Raw genomic sequence first — 17485 nt, 5'->3', positions numbered from 1 at the left:
GTCTACCATAGTGCAATGTGGGTGAAAAGTGGAGATTGAAATCCAAGATGGAGGACACGATCGTCAGTCATGCTAGTCTTCGCAAAACTTTAGACGGAGCTAACTTGTGGTCTCGTGGAAGCTTGAAAAACTGCAATTTTGGCCTTCGGCGTGTGCTTGATGCAAACGATGGCACACAACAGTTAAAAAGAACCATTTTGGAAAATATACGATTTCTCACTCTCAGGACCTTTTTGAAAATTTTCCATGCACATAGTGTTTACAATAGCGTGCATACAATCGTTCCCACATTTCACCCACAATGCACTGCAGTAACCATCACCTTAAATCATTGTTGCAGGTCTATTACTACAATTGCAAGTTTATATACAAGACATGTACCTACAATACAGTTACATCAATACTTTGTTGCAAAAGAAATATGTTCTCCATAGTTAAACCATGATGCATTGATAAACAGTGAAGCAGGTGTAATGTTGCCTAATGTCAAGTACATGTATGTACACATGTTTATGCAAAAGTTCATATTGCTACAACACATTACCTTTTTAATATCAACAGGAAGGATCTTGGTGATTAGTAGCTTCATGAGACCAAAGAGACCTGAGTAATGCTTGTTGGGTATCCATGACACATCACTCTGCAATTAAAGAAGATAGAGTATGTGAGCAGCTGTTTAACGGCATGCAAGGCAGCAAGATTTCTCAGGATTAGATTATTAATTCTTATTATTAACATCATTATTTGGAATGATGCTGATTGAAAAACAGGGTCCGTAAAAGACTATTTGTGCCATTTCCACTCAACCAATCACAGGCAACATGAGACCAAAACAACTAGAGATGTGGTTGTGACAAACAACCATAGAGGTTTTCAACATGTCATTTTGCTCTTCTTGCATATTTCAATCAAATCAGACATAAATTCAGAAGATATATAATGGCTTTCACAGGTGCATCTTTCACGTCATGTGACGCGTCACCTGAAGACTTCATCATCACATGATTTCTATTTTCATCTACAATATTGTAACGTCAACTGCCTTTAGGGGTCTTTCTCACGCCGACAAAAGACGCTGGGAAGTCCAAGGATTTTCGTGGCTTGCAGTCATTTATTATCAATCTGTCACTCTTGCCTGACACAAACACAAGATTGCGTCCCCAAACACTACTGCGCCAGTGTCGCGGCAATGGGTCTCCCGGGCTGACCAGTATGGGCCCACCACACGGTTCTACCGTGGATCGCTACTGTTTGTATTTTTATCACCTCATTTTTATCGGAATTAGGTCTACTACTAACTTGGACCTCCCCATTTTCGAGCAATGAACATGGCAACTGATCGACACAAAATGTTGCAGATCACAGTTTTTTTCCTGCTGATTCTGTGCCACATTCTTATGAATAACCCACTACCAGAAGTGCCGGACCTGATATTTTCCGAGCACTGGATGGCACCCCCCCTTAACATACCATAACTACATGTTCACCAAGGATCAAATGAGTTTGTTCCAAAACAGTCGTCTAGCAGAACTGCAGCTATGGATGGGAGACTTCGGACTGAAGTTAACTTAAAACTGATGTCTCATAAAACCTATATGTACATGTTACTAATCATTGTGCTAGTGGGAGATGTAGCCCAGATTGACCCAAATATCCATGCATGGTATGTAATCAGGCAGGTAAGTACGGCCAACAGGCAACAGAATGCGAGGGATTTGACTCGTGGTTTCACAGAAACTGCACTGGCATGAATGAATACATCTATAATGAACTCACTGAGCATCCAACATACTAATGGGAAAGCTGCAACTGTGGTCTTCCGAACTTCGACTCGTCATATTTCAGTAATTCAAGCATCAATTTGTAAAACAGTTGTGATGATCTCAGCTTATCTGTGGAGTCTGATGTTGTATTCAATTTGGCTTCAGCTAGACTGAGGACATCCACTCCGATCCCAGACCATAATTTAAATGAAGTTAGCAGTAATTTGGGACTACCAAGAAGATGAGAGTCTCCCCCACCTAATGTGGGTTGAGTCTACTACTGCATACCTACATGTACAGTACCATATTACCAATACCTATGCATTATTTCCTAGTCCATTACTTCCATTCGTTAAATTCTTGATCACCAATAGTGCGCTCCCACTTACTCGCCCCCACGAAGGCGTCAGCCATATTCAGCCTCTTTTCAATGCACAAAGTGCACCGAAGGCCGTGTGGGAAGGAGGGAGAGAGACTGGTAATCTGGTAGGTATGCAGCAGTAGATTCAACCCACTCTAGGTGGGGGGAGAGTCTACTGCCTGCAACCTACGCAGATTACCAATACATATGCAGAGTAGCACTGAACCAACGGAGGATGGGAAGGTGAGGACGCACCACCAAGCCACATCATAGTGATTGCTTGCGTGCCTTTTCCTGGAAGGGTAGAGGACGGTCTGCAATGGAGTAACAGCGTACAGTCAGTCCATGTTTATGGCCTCCCTGCAAACCTCATCGAGGTAACAGGAGGTGAATGGGGTATGGGTTTCCCAAAAAGGCTCGTTACATTACAGCGCTGAGAAAAGAAGGAGGATCATAGCGGCGAGGCCGCATTGCATTGTGGGAGGTCAGGGTGCACCACGGGTGATCAAATCTTTTCAGCAAGTAAATAATAGGCACCTGAGTAATTTGCATATGTGGTGACTGTTAGCGTGCGTATCATCTTTGTTTAACAGTACTTGGTGTAACTTGGATGACAATGAAACATGGCTAAGTTACCAAAATGTTGCCTTGAAAATGTGTGCAAGGTCAATGGGCTAAAATCAATAAAAAATTACTTGATGGCATCATCATGACATTTTTACCTGGGGTGATTGGGAGTGTGTTAAGTAATACATTGTGGGTAAAATAGTAGGTTGGTTTGCAGAGCATGTGTGGGCTTTGTTTTTAGGGGTGGGTGCATTGGTGCTTGTTTATTTCCAACAAATTTGTTTAAAATTTGGCTTTATGTGACTTAAGTACCTTGTAAAATTTTATGAGATATTTAACAACTTTTTTAAGAGTTTGACAACAAAAGAAAAACGACACTAGTAGTTAATGCCCAGATAGTTATAGACAATTTTTCTTCAATTTGAACTTCTAAAGGTGATAAAGCAGGTGGCGGTTGGCGTGGAAGAAAATTTCTTTGTTTTCTTGCAAGTCTAAACTCTTTGTTTCAAAATCACGGTCTTTTTCTAGTTCTGGGGCACTTTGCAAGTTCAGCGTAGGTTGCAACCCTGTTTGTTTCTTAGAGGTCGCAATTTGTAAATTATTCCTGTATCCCTCAAACTTGCCAATGCTGAGATCCATGTCAAAAAGAACCACATATAATCTGGGTTTCTCCACTAAGTTCAAAGGAGTTTTTGGCGTACGGTGGGAAGACTTGAAACTGATTAATCGATTGCTTAAAGTCGGGTTCCGAGTTAATGATAGACTCCACGATATTGAGAAATGGTTGTTGAGCATCTAACCCCGTGCCTTCAGCTATCACGCTGGGCTTTGTTTGTGCTTGCGCTCAGGAAAGTGTACACTTCAGCCCTTATGGATTCGTTGACCTTTGTGACACCTACATGTATGTTGGTAAAACCCAAAATTCGGGGTATAAAACCCCACCAGGCCGTCTTGACAGCGTCAGACTGCTCGATCTAATTCTGATCTAATAGGTACTCACATGGCCAGGACGCGTAAAAATTGAGATCCTCAGCCCGCTTTTCAGCTATTGTTCTCAGCCCATGCTCGAGCGAACATGGTGAAAGAAGGCAGGCCCTGGCTGTTGTACATGTATATATGGTGATCGGCCTTTGTGTGTAGCCCAGAAATGAAAAGACCCGAATTTGCATCATAATCACCAGCTTCACAATAGTCCTCACTTTGAAAAGAGGCAATGGGAATGTGGAAGCTTGAGCAGAGCCGCATGCCACTGAACAATTAGCCTTTTCACCGTATAATTCAACGCGTGCAGAGCACGCTGGGCCAAAAACCGAGAATTTGCAGTTTGGCAGGTGGCCTTCGTGGCCAAGCGAGGCTGGAATTCTTGGAGTCGGCTTTCGGAAAGAAATTCCCGTCGAGAAGGGGTTAAGATACACCAGTAAACGATTGCTAGTGAAGTCCAAAAAACACAACCAATGTTCATTTTCAAGCATGCATAAAAAATAAATGGCCAGCATAAAGGAGTCAGGATGCATGATGTTTGCAACATGAATAACTGAAGGAGCATCCACAGGAGCTCACTCCAAGAAAAAAAAAATTGTTGTACATGATCAACTTGATTGGAAGAAAGTGCTAAAAATTTCCGCTCAGATCTCTGCAGACAAAAAAACCACTTTGATATCCAAAATCATGCGAAGAATCAACAACTAAAAGCATTTATTTCAGAAACAGGCAGGGCCTGACAGAATACCCCTCTTTGTTTCAATCACGCTGGGTGTTATCTGAAGAGAAGGCCCAGGAAGCCATCACAACAAAATAGTTGGCTCACAGCGGGCCTACTTTTGACGGACCTCGTAACAGTTACCATAAGCAGATTTTGGACACACCCACTTTTAAACATGCGCTGGGACAGTGTTTAGTATGGCAAGGCTGCACAGCAGAATCTGTGGTCAGGGGGTGGCACGTACATGTACATGTAAGTTGGGGCCATAGAAGGGTCATTGTGCAGATCACAAGGTTGTATGTGGTGAGGCCCCAGTGGAAACAGATTCGCAAAATTTTTTGCGGAGGGCCCTTGGGGAACCTCCAGATTACAGGGTGCCAAGGGGTGTGTAAAAACACCAACTGCTAGAAGATTGTTAAGTTCGGATGCCTCAGGATGCGGACTGGGGAGAGGCATTGGTAGGTCTGCATCATGATGGCGAATTCACCGGGGCAGAGCTGAAAAAGATAGGAAGATTGCCTGGGAACTCTATTTGCTCATTCCTGTCTAAGTGCCTGGTGACATGGTTTAGGTTTAGGCCTGTAGTGGTCATTAGAGATAGACTCACAAGTAGCCTGGACGGGCCTATCGATGGCAGCGAGAGCCGCCCCAGAAGGCTGTGACGGAGACTCCGGATTGGGTCCACGTACTGATCACGAATTCCCTTGGGCAGGTATCTAAGAAGCTGGCCTGGAAAGTGCTGCCGTCTCGATTACATCTGGATGCCCACGCCGTAAATATGTCAGAAGCTAAGTGGCATCTGCGCGTAACGGCCACCTGGATAAGTGGGGCTGTGGCTTATGTTCATCTGAGAAGGAAGCCTGGTGGATTATCCCAATACATGTATACTCGATGACAGATAAGATGAGCACTGATAATACGAGGTCATATTTACAACCAGGAAATTTGTTTTTATTTATTTTTATTATTTTTATTTTTTGTTTTGTAAAGTTCCAAGGACCTTGTTATAATAGTGTTCCACTTTTGTTGCTTCAGAAATGTTCTTCCAGAAGGCACTATATAATGGAAAGACTGATGGCAGGCCAAGCACTTGAATCATGTCTCGCTGAAGAAGACGGAGGCGGCCATCAGATGGAGTAAGGGTGCTGATGGAATCAACTTCGTCCTCCTTGGATGACAATGCTGCTTGCCCAGTCAGGGACAGGGCATTGCGTTGTTCACAGCCATGTGCAGTCCCATTGGGAATGGCCTGCTCCAGTGGGAGAACGTCCGGCTGGTGTGATTCTGGTGTGGAATCCTGTCCGGTGTCATCATGGCTCACGGCCAGAGAGAGCAGAAGGGGCTGGTCTGCCAGAAACAGGTCCAAGGTGGTGGAGGCCGGTGGCTGTCTAATGCCGAGGCGACGAGCAATGGTGGTCAGAACTTCACTGATAGACAGTGACATTCAAGCCGCAGAGGTACATGTATGTCTGTGATGGTCAAAGCAGTGCTTCTTGGTTTTTGTGGAATTTGATGAAGAAGAGCACTTGTGCTTGCCTGGCAGCAGAGGTGGCGGAGGTGGCAGACGGGACCCCGAGAGGCAGAACACCTGGGATGCATTCCTGGTTGAGGTCAACGGAAACTGCAGAATTCTGGGCAGAGGGACCAGGAGAATGAGGTCCGACGACCGGGTGATGCCAAGTTGAAAGGCAGAGCCAGATGAATTAGTGGGTGCCGGGGTGTCATGGCTCCACGGCGCGCGCACCAGGCGGGGCAGGCCCCATCAATTGCAGGGAGCCCAGCCCAGTGACTTTGGTATTGGGGTGAGAGGGAGTACATACAAGGGCTGTTGGAGAAATTTTCTTCTTGGCCGATGTCAAACAAAAGATTGTACTTATCGGCATCACTAGGGAAACGCTGGCTGGAATGCCACGTGGATTCCTCTAGGCCATGTCGCACTAAGGGCATGGCGTCTTCCACAATGATGGTAGCTGACAGGCCCAGGAGACGTCTGATGGGGTACTCTCTCTGGAGTCCAAGTTGGCTCACCAGGTCTACAATTGAGCAAGCAGACAGGGTCCTTGCCAGATTCTGGCGGTTTACCTGCTCGGGTCTTCCACAGTCGACTACGGAGCTTCCCCGTCAGTTCCATGGGGCCGAACGAACCAGAGGCCTGGCCAGATCCTGGCTGGGACCCCCTGGACAACAGCAAGGCCTTTTCCTCATCCTGGTAGCCAGAGAAGACAAGGGAATAAGACAAACCCTGACAGCCACCCCCTGAATTCAACCAGCTAAGAAAACTAAAATATTTACAAGGAAAACAAGAGCTATTTCACCAAAATGCCAAAACAGCGAAAAATTTCATGCAGATCTCTTACTTCTCCGTGTGATAAGTTTGCAGAGTAAAGTTGCTACATGTATTGCAAAGCTTACCTTGAAGTCTTCTGCTAGGTAGAAGCTGACTTTAACTAAAAGAAAAAACAGAAAAAGATATTGAAAGTTGACCTTACTGCAAGGTGCTCAGCACTGTCTGATGTATAGATGCACTACACATGTACACATGTACACCACATGCAAATGCAGAGAAAGTCTACAGTTCATGCATGTTCATGGGCTGCCATCTTTAAGTTTCTACTGTTTAGAGAGGCAAGGCAAGCACAAGGGAGAACGAGACAAACCTTGTGTTTGTCAGCAGACAAACACTGAGCTGTTTCAGGAAACTCTTGTGGTTGGATAAAAAAGGAAGTTGGAACGGGCGGGAATCGAGCAGCTGTTGTTAAGTCCGCTGTTCAAAATTTCTATGCAACCAATACCCTCCTTGCTATAGTAGAGCACTTGCTTTCCCTGCCAGCTGTTCGGTGTTTTGCCAGATTCCCCCAAAAAGAGGGCCTCCATTACATGCTTTACATGCACAAAGCATGTGGCTCTTACTGCTACGGCTTTCAACCCAATAAGACATGCACTTCAAGAAATAGAGCGCATGGAAAAGTGCACTTTTAATGTCACTTAACATAATCATCTAATGACGCCATCATCACTTAAGGTCAATTTTGTAGATAACGCTTCCCTTACGGTACATGTACTTTTGTCTGCTGATAACATTGTCATCACATGAGGTAATTCTCCATTTATAAACCTTCCCTTCCTAACTATCTGCAAGGTTTCAAACCCAATCAGACATGTTCAATACAAACACAATACAAAACATTATTGTTATCGCGGAAAGAGCACAGAATTTCAACATTTGTCCCTTTTGGCATTCCATACAATGCAATCTGCTCTCAGCGCCACATGCTTGGCAATTTGCCAGCTCCTGAGTATTATGCCCTGCGCATTGTGTGCTGCCAATGTTACAGGCAGATATTGGACATCCATGCACACAGTAGCCAGTGCACTGTATGCAAATGGGATTTCAAGTTCAAAATTTTATAAGGGGAGTTTTGTTGTCAGCGCTTCATCTGTGTGAAGAAGTACACCAGTTAATAAGCAATTCATGCAGTTGACTTCAATGTTTCAGCTTTCATCTAATGGACAATTCACTCTTAAATCTTTTACATTTGACGTTTTGTCAAATTCTGAAGAATAAAAGGACTTTTTATTTTAACTTCCGGTATGATGACATCATCAGATCCAAATTTCACACGTCTTAACAGGGTAAAGATCATCATCCACCTCAAATTTCAGCCAATTTTGACAAACTTAACCACAGACATCTATTCAAAATTCATTTTTCACAATTTTTAACCTGTGGCTAGAAGGCGCTAGACAATTACGTGATGTGACGGCCGGTGATCGAAACAACTAACATGGGCTTTTAAGTGCTAACACTTTATGTACACGACAAACTGTGGAGACAAACCTTAAAGGGTTCAGTAAGGCTAAGAACTGAATGTACAGTGGATATAGGAAGATTACATGTACATGGAGACATGGCCTTGGAAATTATCAATTCTAACTCACCACCAGGCACATCCCATGTCTGGAACAGAGTCTTTAGAATGATATGTGCCACCTCATCCACCAGAAAGTGGAAATGCAATGGGTTCTTCCGGTAGAAAAGGACGGATTTGATTAGGTTGGTCACTTCCCGGCTGGCATTGTGACCCGCACAGACCACAGCTACATGAATGATCTCACACTTGGGCACAGCTGGCTGTTGGTTTTGGCAGGGACTGCCACTGGTTGATTGGTTGCTGCTGGTGCCTGTGTCATCACTGCCATTCACTTTGACATTCTGGTAGGTCTCGTAGGTCTGCTGCAGTTGAGCTTGTGAGATGCTGTCAGGCAAATGTACCAAAAGGACAGTCATTATTTTCATTACTCTAAGTCTAATATTGGCAAAACTCAACATTATTTTTATTTGTCAAACAATAATATATAAGTGTATAAACAAAGGTAGATGTACATGTACATACATGTACATGTACACCTCTATTTACACTGTAATAGATGTGGCCAAGCACAACCTTTTTGGTATCACAGCACCATTGAGGAGGCCCCCCATTGAGGAAATTACCAGTAAATGGCCACTATGAGATTATGAAGATGCAAGGGCATTAACCACTTAGCGCCAGGCATTTATGAATGTTGATGATGCTGGGACAGGATAATTTCCCTTTTTGGGGGGTTTTCAAAATTCTTTAAAAATTCATCTCTTCATTTACTGGACACTTACATGTACACCCACACTAAGGACTGTCTGGTTCCTACTCTAATCTGACAGGCAACATCTATTGAGGCTGGAGTATTTCAGCAAGGCCTGCTGCCTTGTAAAATGAGCCCAGATTGTGCGGCGTTACATAATTTTCTTTTGTTCACAAAATTGGCACAGTACGCTGCTGACCTTTTTTCAATAGGGGCCAGATTAGCATGCATGGATTATTGCTGCTGTTGTGGAACACTTTTGTCCCCGGTGGTAATCTGCTTGCACTAAATCCCCAAAACCGTGATACACTGTTTAAAATCAAGGCTGGATTATCTCCACTATTGAGAGTGAAAACATGTAGGTAATGCCCAGCAGCCTGGTCTTTTGTTACGAGTAAGGTCTTTTGTTACAAAGCCCAGTTCCCTTGTCTGATTTCAGAGACCCCGGCCACACACATGAAGAATACGGTTCCGGTACCGGAAACCCCGGCAGCAAGTGGTTAATCCCAGTGGGGATGGGAAGTACATTTACATGTACATATCTCCCACTTTTTGACCTTTGATTGGCTACTGAATCTTCTCCCCCCCCCAAGGGTTTCATGGTAAGACAAAAAATTAAGGCAGATTGTAAAGAATTTTTTGGACTTTCCAACAATCAAATTGTATTCAATAACACTCAAAAAAGATAATTTAATGCTGTTTTGATGTAAGGTTTTGCAGGTGTGTAATATATACATGTATAATACAGATGTGCATGAGTATCATGAACACTGTCCCCTAGTGTCATATACATGTACAGTATAATGTCAGCACCACAACCCCCCTTCCCTCCCTTTCACATTTCAATGGCTGAAAAAGTCATTCCTTCACAATTCGTGGAGTGTTGTAAACACATGAGTGATTGTTCATGTAAATGAATAAAGTGATAAATCCAGGATATTTCATGACAATTTGACACAGTTTGAAGGTTTTTTAAAACCATTTTTTTGTAATTTGTTTAGTGCTGTCATGGTGCATGGTCATGACACCACGGCGCATAGTATTTGGACATTTTTGTTGTCTTCATTTCCATCTGTTCTCTGCTCTAATCAACCCAAAATATATCACATTTATATTTTGAATTTGAAATGTCCTATTTTTAGAGAGAAAAACAAATATAATGAGATAAAATGCAGCAAATAACATTTTGATTATCGCAGTGTTCCGATATTTCCTGGATTGCGGAAAGTAAACAAACTTTGAAGATGGCAGTGCTCACATGAAAAAAAAATTTACCGCCAACGGTGCTTGTGAACTTTGCTACGCGTAGATGCCAACTTTCTTTATAACTTTTTGCAGCAACTGAAAGTGTGATACATGTATATAGAAGTGATATTTCATGTCAATCATTTGAAACTGAATGATTGTGATTGTTTGTAATTTTTGGATTAGTACTATCAACATGATCAATACTCAAATACACATGAAAACTAGCAATGAACATGTATTTTTTTCTATACAACTTCCGATTCCGTAGGTCAGAAGTCACTGAGGTCAATAAAAGGTCACAGAATTGTAGCCCATCATCTGTTATACAAAGTGTAAAAATATTAAGTACAAATAAACAATTTATTGAGGTTTTCCTAAACATACAGTATGTGGACAATTGAGAGCAACTGTGTGAAAAGAATATGGGAGTGGAAGGGTTAAATTATGCAATGGTGACGTCATACAACACTCTAGCGCCCTCTACCAACAGCTTGAAAAATGTAACAAATCTATTCTGAAGAGATGTCTGTGGTGAAGTTTGCTGGAATAGGTTGAAAATTGGTAGATACAGTGACCTTTATGCCTGCAACATATGTGCAAAAATTTGGGCTGATGAAAACATCAGACCAGAAGTTATAATGAAAAAACCTTTAATTCATTCAAAGTCACCAAAAAAATCAATCCCAACAGCTCCAGTCTGAAGATACTGTCAAAAGCTAGAATGACTATCTATATACATGTATCCATTGTCTAAAATGTTTGGCTTCTTGCAATGTTCACACACCCTGTGCACGGCTAATGAAAAAACCTGCCATCTGATGAAAATGTCAGCAACTCGATCCATAGGGGTAAGAGCCGTAGTGATAAGAGCCATAGGCTTTGTACACGCAAAGGGTATGATACAGCCACACTGTTTCAGGGCAGTGAAAGGTATCACCTTTTGGGTAACTACTGTAGTGCTGTATCAAGGAGGGCAGCAGTCCCACAGACCTGAATTTGATTTCGGCCAGTTACATGCCAGTAAAACCACTGTATCTTCTGAAGTGTGTGTCAGGCCATGCATGTGCTGTGTGTTAGTACATTTTGAAGTGCAGGCTCTGTTTGATACCTGCCCATTCTTACCTCTTTTTTATCAAACTGAAAGAGCTCAGTAGACAAATGCAACGTTTGTCTCATTTTCTCTTTGCTATGCTGGACGGCCATGTTGCTTTGCAGAGTGATTGATAATCAAACAGTGGGTGGGCCGTGAGGGTGAACCAGGCCATTCATCGAGCACACCGGCATAAAGAATGCTGCACAGCGGTATTGTCTGTACCAATACGGCCAGATTTCATGAGTACATGTACGCAGCTGTATTGTATAGCTCATCGGGGTGGAGTGCTGGGGTGCTTTTGTTCCCACTGATAATCCACTTGCGCTTGCATGGCAAACAATGGTAATGTTTCAGAACAATTATGGATTACCTCCGCTAATGCCAGCACTCTGCGCTGACAGCATATGAACCTTGATTGGCAAGTCACAGCAGCTCAGTCTTTTGTTACCAAAAGTTTCAATTTCGGGCACCCCAGCCATGAAACACCACACTGTGTTTCAGGTACCGGGCACGCCGGGGGCAAATGGTTATAGTACTACATGTACATGTAATAAAACAATTGGAACTGTGTGAATGTACCAGTACATAGGAAGGAGGAAGAAAATCTGTGTGACACTACAAAATTGTAAGGATTTTGTTGGTACATGAACATGTATTTCTTTATTGGTGCATGTGTACATGTATACACTTAATTTTACATGTATTTCTCAATCTCTTTCACAATCCATTATTTTCTATTTTATCAGAACAAGATAATACCTTCCAATGGGAGGTGGGAAAATTCAATACTAACATGAATCAAAGCAGCAAATTACAATGTATTCTCCACAGAGGTGAAGAAGGGTGTAAGGGGAATGTACCTGAGTTGTTTTCTGAGCATCTGGTTCTCTCGTTCCATCTCCAGGAATTTGTCCGCCATCGTCTCTTTCTTCTTGAAATCCAACACATCCTCCTTTGACTCACTCCAACCTGAATGGGAAAAGCAAATGTACCAGAAATGATCCACCATATGCATGGACATACTGTGGCGGTATTTCAGTACCTACGGTTTAAGGCAGACAGTCTTTGGGTCATCGGTCACCAATACACATGTATATACTGGTACATGTATAAGATGTACACATCCTGGTATACATGTATGTGCATGTCCACAGCCGACACAGTAAAATTTATGTTGCCCAATGAACACAAACTGACAACAGAACAAACAGTGCAAACATTTATGCAAACACAGCCCAAGAGGGCGCTATGCATGAGTAGCGCCCTCTTTCAGATTTTGCTCCTGTTTTTGATCATTTCGGTGAATTCTCAGGTTTAAATCTTTTCAACCTAGTTTTCTGTATTAGGAGATTACGTTCAAAAATGTTTGATATTGTTTTTAGGAATTTGGACCCTTCATTGTCCCGATATCTACTGATGTCTGGGTCAAATATGGTTTTAAACCACTGTGCACAGAAAACATTTACAGAAATGCTGGACTACTACTTGCAATTTGGCTACACCCGAAGGTCCAGTAGTGCCCTGTCGATACTTACAGACATTTGATAGCAACTGACGGCAGTTTACTGCCACGACAAGGAATGTTTGCAATTGTGAATAAACCTTTTTCAAAGAATTTTAAACCACATTTATGAACCTTTCAAACTAAACTACATGTACATGTGTTTACACAACTGTTTGCTTCTCCATTTTCAATGTTGTCTCAACTCGGCCTTGGAAAATTTATCAGTAAATATACTATAAATATCTGAAGCATATATCCTTTTTTCATTCCAACAGAGAGCAAAGTTAAAGTATGCTAAACAAATCCGCAACGGCGATGCAACCCCCAACTTCCCCGGGTGTTTCTGTAAAGACAGTTGACAATACATACAGGGAGTGAGAAAATTTTCTAAACCCTAAAGTGGCAACCCCTATTCAGAAGCCATCATTGGATTTGTTGCTCATTAATCCTCAACAAGTAGTCAACTAATCTTTCCTTAATTTGTGTTGTGATGTGTTATGAACCCAGCTTGTAAGGGGGACATGGAAGCCGGACAATAGGTTGGACATGCACATGGACCACCCAAAAAGGTTTCAAACTACAGTGTAAGTGGGGCTTTATCTATCTAAACAATAGGTATTCCCAAATCAAATTTCCCAAATCAGGAATTTCAAATTAAAGCAAAACAGTCAGCAAAGATTCTCTAAGGAGGCAAATTTTGCTCAAAGCAGTATGAATTAAGTTTAGAAATACTACTTTATTAATCTTTAAGAGTTTCCAGGCAGAGACACATACGACCCTTCGCTCTCGAAACAAGGGTGCTCAGCAAGATAAAAGTGCAAGAAGGCACTTGAATTAAGCATGTGATGGCAAAACAGCCAGTGGAGGATTCCGTGTTATCACGAAGTACACATACATGTACGAGGTTTAGAGCTAATCTTGATCCAACTGAAGCAATGCATCGGCTAGCTTCCTCACAAGGCATTACCATACATCCTATAAAGAGGCAAAGTTATTTCACATGACAACAGTTTAACCCTCTAAGAGTCGTTTTTGACCCCCTTCAAATGCAGGCAGGAGTGAATTTCCCCATCCCAAAACTAGTTCACAAGTCAAGGGCAACTGTGATGAAACTTGTGTTTAGTGACTGTGCATGTAAGCACGCTCATAATAAGCAATTAAAATAATGTAAGCTCGAACCTAGGTAAAGAGCTAGGAAACATGTTCAGGGCACACTCGACACAGACATGGTTAAAAGAAAACTCTTACGCTTCCCAAGTGCCCAATGATCATCGCCCCCGAGAGCAACGACAGAAAACATGACCAAAATGACTGACTTATAGTATTGCTACTTGCAACGTAATCTTTTTCGACCAGCAGCATCATAACTATACATGTACTTGTGTGGCTTTGCTTGCAAAGGACTCTAACAGGGAACTGGATTGACAAATTTAATGTTAAACCTTCTTTTGCCATTTATCATTAGCGCCCTGAAATGTTCATATTAGACTCGATAAACTGCACGGTTGTAATTTGAATTTTCCATGTACACAACAGCCTTGCTTACAGAGCCATAAACATGAAAGCTTCGAACTAGCAGACGATTATGTACCTCTCCATTTTCAAGTTAGTCTACCCAGTCTTGAAAATTTAATAGTAAACATTTTTAATCTAATGTATATACCTTTTAATTCATACCAAAAGAAATCAAGTTTAAAGCAAAAACGCAAGTATTAGAATTCAGTGTTGGAACCCAACACCTCCCCCATGGCGTTTCTAAAAAAGACAATAGCATTCATGCAGTAAGTGAGTGTGTTTTCTAAACCCAGTAGATAATCAATGAATCTATTGATCCCATTGAATTCACGGGGGCGGAATCCTCCACAAGTGCTAATCCGCTTCTTGATTTGTGCAGTGATGTGTTAAGAACCCAGTTTGTGGAAGCTAGACAAAAGGTTGGACATGCACATGGGACATCATAAGAGGTTCTACAGTGTACATGTAAGTTAGTGGGGGTTAAAGAATACACACTGTAGGTATATCCAACTCGAACTTCCCAAATTAGGAATTGCACTCAAAAACTAAGCTTTTCTGAGGATAAACATTTTGCCTAAAGCAGTAAGAATTTTCTAAGTCATGAAATTCACATGTACCGAACCTCTCACTGCAACATTGGAGTTTCCAAGCGGAGACATTGCCATACGGCCATTTTGCCTTTGATACTAGGGTTGTTTTTAAGTTATCACGAAGGATTCCAATTTATTACGAGGAACGTACTGTAGGCCAGCACTTCTCAAACTGTAGATCATGGTTCAGTAGAGACAACACTTAATTTATAAGCCAGTTTCTCCGAGAGAAATAGACACTTATCCTAAAAGAGACAGAATCATTCCCTGAACACCTTGACAACACCAAGTTTTGAGTCTTTCATGGCTCACAGACTGGGGGAACGTTGTCCCACCTACATGTACAAACTCAATCGAGCTTTGCCAAATTTTATTGTAACATCATCTCAGCTATTACACAAAAAACAAACTATTAGGGCATTTGAATAAATCAAATTGTCGTATTCACTGAAAGATTTCGATCGATATGTATGACATGTCCGGACAACCAAACTGTATGTCCGTGTCTTATTTTCTGTGACATGTTCTGTGTGGCAGGTTCAAAGATTCATTATAATTGGTTTTACCTTGCATAAACAATAATTTTCTTATGGTCTTTGTTTTTTTAATGCATGTTTCACAGTTTTTTTCTGTCTGAACGTTGGACGATGAGTGACAGAATGGTAAACCCCGGTTGTGACCCCCCCATCCGTCTCTGACCTGTTTTATTTAGCCTAAATGTGTTTGGATATCAGTTTCGCTGTGTTGAATCCGACCGTGTACAATGTAAATCTTCTGAAGTTTTAAAGAAGTTAAATTTCATTTTCACGAAAACTCGCACACACTACGATTTAGAGATACAATAAATTTGATCCTTTGTTTAGGGCAGGTCTGGAAAAAAATGTACACCCCTGAAGTCATAAAAAAATAAAGAGCAAGCGAATCATCTCTTTTATACATGTAGATGTGTTGGCTCTGAAAAGAGCTGTTTGGTTTGAATGTGTGAGTGCTAAAACCCAGATGCACATCCTTTCCTCTCTACTACTGCAGGCATAACCTTACGCAGGGGGTCTATGTACCTCGCACACAGTTCTGGGGTTAGCGTCGTCTGCCAGAATTCCAGGATGCCTGTCTTGAACTGTTCAGCATTCTTGGGCTATACTCGCCTCTGGAGGTGGTGTTTCAGTTGATGCCCAGAGGTTCTCGATGAGGTTGAGGTCTGGAGACTCAGCGGGAGTTTTGAATCAATCCAATCCCCTTTTCCCTCATGAAGCCAGTTGTAGCTCTACTTGTATGTTTGGGATCATTATCCCATTGGAATCTGTATCCATCAGGGAAGACAGACTCAACGAATGGCAAAAGAGTGTTTTTCAGGATTCCTTCTTGATAGAATGTGCTGTCCATGATTTTCTCAAATATGAGCACTTCAGTGACCCCTCGTTTTGAAATTCCCCCCAAACATGAACCTCATAGGGATGCTTTGCTTTTGGTTTTAGTTTTTGTGGTTGGCCTTTTTTTCTGAATGTAAGTTTACTATGGGCCTCCATCTGGATTGAGCATTCATCAGTAAAAATGACGTCATCAAAAGTATCGTTTCGGGCGGCTTGGCAAAACTCGAGTCTTGCTTGTCTATTCGGAATGCGAATCATTTGGCAATATTGTGTCCTCGTTTTCACCCACTGTAGTTTTTTCCTCACCCGCTTTACTGTGGAAAGAGAGACCTCAACCCTTTGTCGCTCAGGGCTCGCTGAATGTCTTTGGCAGCTGGCTCGTTGTCGTTCTCATATAGAGTATCTATAAGATCGAGATGCTGTTGTTGGAGGTTAAGGCGTTCTCCCAGCCTTGGCTTGTCAGTGAGCCCTCCATGCTCCTTGTACCGCTGAAGAAAGCACCCAACTGTTCTTATCTCCATCTTGAAACCACTCCCGTCAAAAAGTTTTCAGCGAATGGCCGCTGGAGAATGCCCATCTTTATCCAGACAGACAATCTGATGTTTTCTGACTAGAGGCAATCTATGTCTTGACATGATGCTGACGATCAATGTGCTATAATTGATACAGCTACATGTAGCTAGTTACATGTACCGGTATGCTCTTATACGTTTAGGTAACCGATGTCCTCCTACACATGTGTAACTTACAAGTAAGACATTGCAAAGCATGTACAAAATGTACATGCCATGTACGTCCCCACCACTCACCTCGTTTGTGCGCATGCCCACTGGATCAACCAATGACAGTAGGATTGCAAAAAAAATAAAAACACACAACGAGATCTTTAAATACAAGTATATACATGTACATGAAATTGGAAATTTCTGTGTATGAAGTTAAATTACGTTACGCTAGCTAACTTAAAATAGACACAGATTTGGATCTTTAAATGTTATCAGGTTGTCGCTATAAGCCGCAGCGAAAGGACCATCTATGTAATGTACTTCGTTTTCTCACAGGTCCGCTGTTCCCTGTTAGCCTTTCCATATCACTGTCGCTATTTTGAGCGGTGAGAACCAGTGTACCATGCATTTTTGGACCATGTTT

The 17485-nt window shown here is 42.1% G+C and overlaps 2 protein-coding genes across 3 annotated transcripts in view; one reads left to right on the top strand and one right to left on the bottom strand.

The window, feature by feature from the left end:
* tbck (TBC1 domain containing kinase) overlaps positions 1-17485 on the top strand; it is a 195990-nt gene that overhangs the window by 118540 nt on the left and 59965 nt on the right. The window lies entirely within an intron of this gene.
* Positions 1-17485, bottom strand: part of LOC147800087 (xylosyl- and glucuronyltransferase LARGE1-like) — a 70079-nt gene that overhangs the window by 40208 nt on the left and 12386 nt on the right. For both annotated transcript variants that reach the window (XM_087132805.1, XM_087132804.1), the window contains exons 3-6: positions 12218-12326; positions 8333-8649; positions 6806-6840; positions 545-640 (exon numbers count right to left, since the gene is read on the bottom strand). In XM_087132805.1, the coding sequence (XP_086988931.1) occupies positions 545-640; positions 6806-6840; positions 8333-8649; positions 12218-12326 (557 nt within the window). The remainder of the gene's footprint in view (positions 1-544; positions 641-6805; positions 6841-8332; positions 8650-12217; positions 12327-17485) is intronic.

The sequence above is a fragment of the Acanthaster planci genome, linkage group LG02 (assembly GCF_054643075.1).
Source record: "Acanthaster planci isolate LZ-2023a linkage group LG02, COTS_SCS, whole genome shotgun sequence".
NCBI classification, from domain to species: domain Eukaryota; kingdom Metazoa; phylum Echinodermata; class Asteroidea; order Valvatida; family Acanthasteridae; genus Acanthaster; species Acanthaster planci.
Note: the sequence above shows the minus strand (reverse complement) of the source record. Positions and strands in the feature narration are given on the sequence as shown.